At 47.5% G+C, this 7,714-nt stretch overlaps 3 protein-coding genes across 3 annotated transcripts; all 3 read right to left on the bottom strand.

Moving 5' to 3' along the window:
• Positions 1-738: 738 nt before the first annotated feature.
• On the bottom strand, positions 739-1,761 carry Pmar_PMAR005826 (glyceraldehyde 3-phosphate dehydrogenase, putative; the record flags this gene model as incomplete). Its single annotated transcript, XM_002778650.1, has 1 exon — positions 739-1,761. One exon carries the CDS (start codon positions 1,759-1,761, stop codon positions 739-741), a length of 1,023 nt encoding a protein of 340 aa, XP_002778696.1.
• Positions 1,762-3,633: 1,872 nt separating this feature from the next.
• On the bottom strand, positions 3,634-3,920 carry Pmar_PMAR005827 (hypothetical protein; the record flags this gene model as incomplete). Its single annotated transcript, XM_002778651.1, has 2 exons — positions 3,634-3,762; positions 3,804-3,920. 2 exons carry the CDS (start codon positions 3,918-3,920, stop codon positions 3,634-3,636), a joined length of 246 nt encoding a protein of 81 aa, XP_002778697.1.
• Positions 3,921-6,562: 2,642 nt separating this feature from the next.
• Pmar_PMAR005828 (hypothetical protein) lies at positions 6,563-7,309 on the bottom strand (the record flags this gene model as incomplete). The annotated part of the gene is made up of 3 exons (XM_002778652.1): positions 6,563-6,811; positions 6,916-7,039; positions 7,206-7,309. The coding sequence occupies 3 exons, from the start codon at positions 7,307-7,309 to the stop codon at positions 6,563-6,565; spliced, it is 477 nt and encodes a 158-aa protein (XP_002778698.1).
• Positions 7,310-7,714: the final 405 nt, after the last annotated feature.

Genomic DNA, 7,714 nt, shown 5'->3' on the forward strand with positions numbered 1-7,714 from the left:
GGTTAGCTATGACGCGAGTCACAAGTAATGAATATCCATACCATATGGATCATGATTCGTGACCCGTGACATAACAGTGATCCTTAGTTCGTACAGGGCCCCCCCCTCTGAGGTTAAGAGTCTCAGCGAGCCGCTTATTGTGCGTCGACCTGTCCCCGTGTTCCCGAATAGCCTGCTCTGGATAATTTTCCAGTCAACCTCCCTGTTAATGAAACTGCAGTGGTATCGTAGAGGAATTAGTATATAATCACTGGTAGGCGGATGCTACAATCAGAGTTTTATGTTGGTTCGAGCCCGGGTCAAGTTTCTCTATCCACCTCGCTCATGGTCTATTTTCCTCTAACTTTTGACATGTCTACAGTATATAACTTGTAAATGCTCTCGGTCTAGCGGTTCTGCGGTAATCACAATGAACCTCACATTCTCAGGGTCTATTCGGAGTCACCTCTGATGTTATTGTATAACACAAACTACTGCCTGATTCTGCGAGACTCCCCATTCGCGAGGTGTTGGATTATGACGAAGAACGCGAGACCAGAAACGTGTTGCAACTGAACATTTTAAGAGTCAGTTAACATTTGATGCACTGAAATCCCCCTATTGAGAATCTAATCGATACAGCTCAATTCCAATACCGTCCCCCTATATTGAACGCGAATACAACAACATCGTTTAGGAAATTGGCATTCAGCCATGACGGAAGGTTGTAGATCAGAAAAATGGCTGTAGCATATCTATTTATGCAGTGGCGTCAACCTTGCTCATATGAACAGCGAGGTCAACAAGACGGTTGGAATAACCCCACTCGTTATCATACCAGGAGACGAGCTTGACGAAGTGCTCATTAAGAGCGATACCGGCCTTAACATCGAAGATGGAAGAGTGCTTGTCGTTGCACATATCAGTGGAGACGACATCATCATAGGTGATACCCATGACACCCTTCATGTCACCCTCACAGGCCTCCTTGACGGCGGCAACGATCTCGTCGTAGGTGGCAGCCTTCTCGAGACGGCAGGTAAGATCGACAACAGAAACATCAGGGGTAGGGACACGGAAGGACATACCAGTCAACTTACCGTTGAGAGAGGGGATGACCTTACCGACGGCCTTGGCGGCACCGGTGGAGGAAGGAATGACGTTGGCAGCAGCGCAACGGCCTCCTCTCCAGTCCTTACCACCCTTAGAGGGACCATCGACGGTCAATTGAGTGGAAGTAGTGGCGTGAATTGTGGACATGAGACCCTCGACGATACCAAAGTTGTCGTTCATGATCTTAGCAAGAGGGGCCAAGCAGTTAGTAGTGCACGAGGCGTTGGAGACAACCTTGAGATCGGACGTATACTCCTTGTTGTTAACACCCATCACGAACATAGGAGTGTCATCCTTAGGGGGAGCAGAGATGACAACCTTCTTAGCACCACCCTGAATATGGCCAGAGGCCTTCTCACCAGTAGTGAAGACACCAGTGGACTCGCAGACATAATCAGCACCGGCCTTACCCCACGGGATATCGCAGGGGTTCCTCTCAGAGAAGACCTGAATAGTCTGACCGTTCACAATGAGGGCGTTTTCAGCGACCTCGATAGTACCGTTGAACTGACCGTGGACGGAATCGTACTTGAGGAGGTACTGCATGTAGGGGATGTTCATGAAGGGATCGTTGACAGCAACGACCTTGACCTCAGGATTCTCCATGGCGGCACGGAAAACAAGACGGCCGATACGACCGAAACCATTGATACCGAGTTGGCAAACCATTGTTGTGGATAAATGAATCACAAGTGATGTTATTGCTCCGTTAAAGTGCTCTTACACAGCGTGTTAAGCTCAGCTTTCCCGCATCTTTGTCCTGTAGCTGTGGAGGGTTAGCGAATCGCTAATAGCGATGACGTGAGTCACAAGTAATGAATATCCATACCATTTGAATCATGACTCGTGGGATAACAGTGATCCTTAGTTCGTACACGATCCCCTCTGAGGTTAAGAGTCTCAGCGAACCGCTTATTGTGCGTCGACCTGTCCCTGTACTCCCGAAGAGCCTGCTCTAGATAATTTTCCAGTCATCCTCCCTGTTAATGAACCTGTAGTGATATCGTAGATGATTTACTATCTAATCACTGGTAGGCGGATGCTACAATCAGAGTTCCATGTTGGTTCGAGCCCGGGTCAAGTTTCTTTATCCACCTCGCTCATGGTCTATCTTCCTCTAACTTTTGACGTGTCTATATAACTTGTAAATGCTCTCGGTCTAGCGGTTCTGCGGTAATCACAATGAACCTCACATTCTCAGGGTCTATTCGGAGTCACATCTGATGTTATTGTATAACACAAACTACTGCCTGATTCTGCGGCTCAGTTACAAAATAGCAAAGGAGCAAATGGCAAAAAAGTGCCAATTAGCTGGAATGTATATTTTCTGCGGCTTTTGCTGTTGTGCTAGTGTGTAAGAACGCTATGGCTGATATACAGAAGAGCAAAGTAGCAAAATTCACTTCACAAATACGCAAATTTGCCGTATTGTATAACAGGAACTGCTCGAATGAATATCGTTTGCTTGTTCATATTTCAGAAAGTTGCTACGATATATAAAAGTTGCCGCTATGTGAGGTGCTACTATGTAACAATTCGAGCAATTTTGCTCAAAAAAAGGGGCAAACCAATAAATTGCTCCTTCTACTATTCAGCAAATTGCTACATTTCAGAGGAGCAATTTGCCGCTTTACGAATGGGCAACCCCGCAATGGAGCAAATTTTTGCAATTCTATAATCGGAAGAAGAAATTGAAATTTCGCACGCGAGATTCGAACCTTGGTGGGTTGTTGATGATTGTGTTGAGCATTGCATTATAGTTTCGATGTCTTTAGTTAAGTAAAGACTTACATTCGTTAAGGGTTCGTTGGGTTTTCATATTTTCTACATCATTGCAGTTCGCACATAGTAACAGAAGGGACCGGGATCGCCGGAAGGAGATGCACGAGAAACTCAGGAAGCTCAAAGAGGGAACTCGCAAGTAGTGTCAGAAGTAGTGAAGGGGAAACGCTGGTTACGTACAATCGTACTAAACCATGAGGCACAATTGATACGATGCAAAACGAGAGAGGATACTCGAAGATGGGGACTCACTTTAACTGTTATCTCATATGATTCAATCGCGACGTGCAAGAGCAATCATGTGTTTGGTATTCAGCATTGATCATAACTCGCGCTGTCTTCGGAGTGAATGATATATCTCACTAGAGTGCTATCACGCTTTGACCCGATACTAAGTGACTCACTTGAAGTGAGACACAAAGTGTGACACCTTTGATAGATGAGATACTTAGTAAGTGCACAGGGCATGAACATGTTCTGGAGCATAAGATATAAGGCGTAATACATGATAGTTACCGCGAATCTTCGCCCGTTCCCTATTCAGCGTGCGTCCTCACCGAGCCGTTTGCTACTAAATCAAACCAGAGACAGTGTTTTTCAACTTCTGCAAAGACTGCAAACACAGTCCCTTCTACTCCACGATTTAAGCTATACAGCTGGTGACTCATAAGCCGGCATCCATGGTATCCAGCAAAGCTTCCTATTCAACTATTGAACTTCCGAGAGCCTTTTAAGTACAATATAACAACGCTTCGTATGTCAAGAAACTGTGGCGGATGCAGCATTCCGAAGAAGTTCGAGAATAGTGACGTTGTCAGTGACATCCTCGGGACGTTCACCAGCCTTGTTCTCCTTGGAAGTAGCTCCTGCAGATAGTAGCAGCTCAACCTGAACCAAGGTCCCCAACATAGCAGTTTCCCTGTCGTTACCGTCTTCCGGTAGCCGTGCTTGCACGCGAAGTGAAGAGGAGTATCCCCAGAACTCAGAAGAGGCTGAGTGCATTCAGCACCCAGACTGTGGAGCCGACCGACGAGACGAGCGACCATGGCTGAAATGGAAATCACTATCCATCTTATACAGCAGGAGGATGAAGAATTACTATCAGTCCGGATGACGCCGTTCAGTGGCATTACCGCAAGTAGTACTGGAGTAGCGCCCCCATTCATACGAGTGTACTGGTTCATCGCTGACTTTACATGCGAGGGAACACTTTCTGACTTTGCGCCAACATAGGCATTGACAAACTCTGTGAACTGAGAGCTTATGTCACTGACCCTCACTGATGGACATTCATATACTCACTCTTCGCTCCGTAATTATATCAGTGGCATCTCGCACGAGCATGTGAAAAACATTGTCACCCGTGTAAGGATTCACTACGTCAGCACGGCACGTGAATGGCCATGATGCTAAAACCGAAATGATAGGCTCTGGCCTGTGTAACTAAAGGAAAAGGAATGTACGGCGAGGCCTCTATGAAGATTTAACCCACCACCGCAGCCGTCATCAATATCGTGTATCCGCCCATGAGGGAGGTACTACAGTCAATGTCACAAAGCGCTAAGATGTCGGTCAACTAAAAAGACATCATTATGTCTCAGAGAGGCCTCATGTGGAAAGGCGCTTGCTTGTTTCGGGTCATTGCAGCGTTCAACTGCTATGAAAGCCGACTCAACTACTTCCCTTGTCTCTGCACGGGAATCCATCGTGGGAGTTGTTGTCGCCATATTCTTGACATCGACTGAATCTCTCTCAGCCACCAAGTAGTGATAGAAGTAGCTGAGCTAAGGATTAACACTAGTCGGAGCAAGTGAGAGAAGACCTACTCTTCATCGAGACCCCCGGCTCTAAAATCATCCAGTCTTGCCTCGAATCGATCCTGGTCCAACCGTGATACTCTACCGGTGTCATTAACAATATCGTAGATCTGAGTAACGCCAGGTTCACTTGAGTAAAATAATGCGAGCCAAGTTGGATGGACCACCCTCAACCTACAACCGATTTTATTCGCACAGGAAGATCGTCGTATAGGCCGTTCGGCATAATCTTCCTCCGCTTGACCGCTAGGTTTTGGTTGAATTCCGTGGAACCTACGATGCAACTCTCCTCCCCAGAATTTGACCCATACCCATGCTCGTATTACCACTGCTGAGCTCCCGAGATGATGCTGAATCGACGGGTGAAGGGTCAGGAAATGGCGGTGCGGGAGGCGGCTTCGCTGACTTCACCGTAGTCTTCCACACAATCTAAGTAACCCACCAAACAACCCTTTAAACGGTCGTTGGTACTGTCGCCGTTACTTCTCTCTGTCCGTGAGTCCGTACTGTGTCGCAGTCACACAAGTCGTGGATTTCCGAGGCCAACTGAGCGACTAGACCATCCCCAGAAATACGGGCTCCGCTGGTCGATGCATCTGAGAGGGAATAGAGACTCGGCTGAGTTGTTCATCCCTGTCGAACGTCAATGCGGGTGGAGCCGGGATCGGGATGGACAAATCGCGTGGAATAGCAGCAACGTCATAGGGAGCCTGCAACATACCTGTTCCCAGAGATACAGCAGTCACTAGAGCGTCGGGGCCAGGGTGTTCCCATTGAACTGCCCCGGTTTCCACATTATAATAATATCTGATGATGATGGTGATGATCGATATCATAGATGATCATCGTCTATGATGCTCTCGACTGTCTATTTTTCTTAGACTCATAGAAGCGGCGTCTTCACTCTAGATCATTCCACTGTCACGACGACCTCTTGTAACTTACGGCAGCCCAGCATTCAATCCGGAATCGACGGAGTACGTATATTGATACCACCGGTTGGACATGTGGAAGAGAAAGGGCTAACGTGATGCCTGTAACGATTCGCAGTTTGATCATCACTTGGGAGCCCGCGTCCCAGAGAAATTCTCCCCACTCATGTCCAGCTCAAGGTTACATGCGCGGAACCGCTCACTCAACATGGATCCTTATTGACCTCAACAGCCAATCATTGCACCGTTGTTGCGTCTGAGACTTCTTGTATGCCATGTCCCCAAGACAGAATGAACGACAACACTACAAAGCTGGGACGCCATCGATTTACTCTGAACGGGCCTAAGCGGACGGTCCATGCCATGTCGGGCGCATTATAATACTCAAGTTGGAAGCTTCAACTTGTAGGTTCGTTATTAGTATTAACTTATTACCCATTTTGATGCTGCGAGCATCGAAGCATCAAATAGCATACGCAGCGTATTACATTGACAAGAATCCATGCAGAGAGTCCAATAATGTCTCGCCAAATGAACCCCGGGAACGAATGCATCCATGGAAGAGAAAACTAACCCAACACCACCAAGCGAACCAGGGAATCGTAGTGGAAGCATTATCTAATCTGAGATCTGTACCCAAGAGGTCACCTATCAGAGGTGCAATTCACCCGAAATTTAGGCCCTCAATTCCGTGGGGAACGAGCACAGTCACTCGAAAAACTTCGGAAAGTACAATACGTACTAACATGATACTTCAACATTACACTCGCAGCAAAATCCACGATCATCGTTACTATTAGCGCATACCTGCACAGAAAGCATTGTACTTCCGTTTACCGGAACCAGTTCAAGCTGAACGAGAGATCACAAGAGTTCTTTAAGGAAATCACGGAGAGTGCTGTTCGTATTCTGGCAAACAATATTACCTCGAATATATCATCAGTGCCTCCTTGTATATGCGTAAGGGTCCCTGGGCTCTGATTTCTGCGGTAAACGTACAGGTGAGGGAATGAAAGGATTGCCCCCTGATGAATCTCGGGACCTCCCAGGTGGTGAGGGTGGGGGTGGTTGAATAGATCGAGGTGATGGTGTCAATCGCTGACCGACACGATCCCACATGACTGTTGTACTCTCTCCTAGTTGATCATCATCCCACGAGATCGGGTCTTCGGCTTTACTGCGATGTAGCTGAAGAACCCATCAGGGATACGACATGAAAGATGCTGCCAATGAAGAGACGCAGTGGGTAGCTTTTGAGATTTGGTCTATAGCATTCATGTACAGCCACTTACTCCAGGATCATCTCGTATCAAAAAATCTTCACGGAAGCGGTGAGGGCTGCGACTGCGAGAGCGAGAAAGCCGACCAATTGTGTAATCATTGTGAGTTGAAATTACTCGTCGAGATCGGACATGACTGAAAGCAAAAGGCGAGAGGCTATCTTCGACCGTTGTCGCGGCACCGAATGATCAGCGAAGTTCGACGTGAATATACGAGCTTCTGTGTATCTCCTCCAAGACAGAAAATGAGAGCTTCATCGCAAAGGGTGTGCCCTAACACATGTTTGGGAGTCAGCATCTACCTTCTATCGCTTCGTTCATCAAACTCCTGTTTGGTATCGATTGGAGGTAGGGGTAGCACAGAGTGAGGAGGACGGAACATCGCTATGACATAGGGATCCACCATCGCGGCTTGCGCGGCCTAACGAAACAAGAAACCTGAGCAGCTGGACAGTCCAGCAGCTTTGCTGCTATTCCAGGAGTCGCGATGCGATGAATTTCCTATTTCGTAATCACATTACGTGGCGGTACATTGTACCGCGACAATGCGTGTATCATACAAAGCGCGCGCCGCGCGCCGCTTTGCCGAGTCAAATCATCATAGCTATAGATCCGAGCAAAGGCAGTACGGAATCGACACTTTCTTTGCTCAGACTCTACGCAAGCACTCGATCTAGGAAGTATAACCGAGTCAGGCTCACCTGGGATAAGTCTCCCAAGCAGTCCTCAGAATCACAGTTCTCCTGCACAGCCGAGCTGATTTCTCGCCCAAAACATGATATGCCCGCACGGCATCAGACACTCTGGGATC

Source organism: Perkinsus marinus, assembly GCF_000006405.1.
Source record: "Perkinsus marinus ATCC 50983 genomic scaffold scf_1104296948436, whole genome shotgun sequence".
Classification (NCBI taxonomy): Eukaryota; Perkinsozoa; order Perkinsida; family Perkinsidae; genus Perkinsus; species Perkinsus marinus.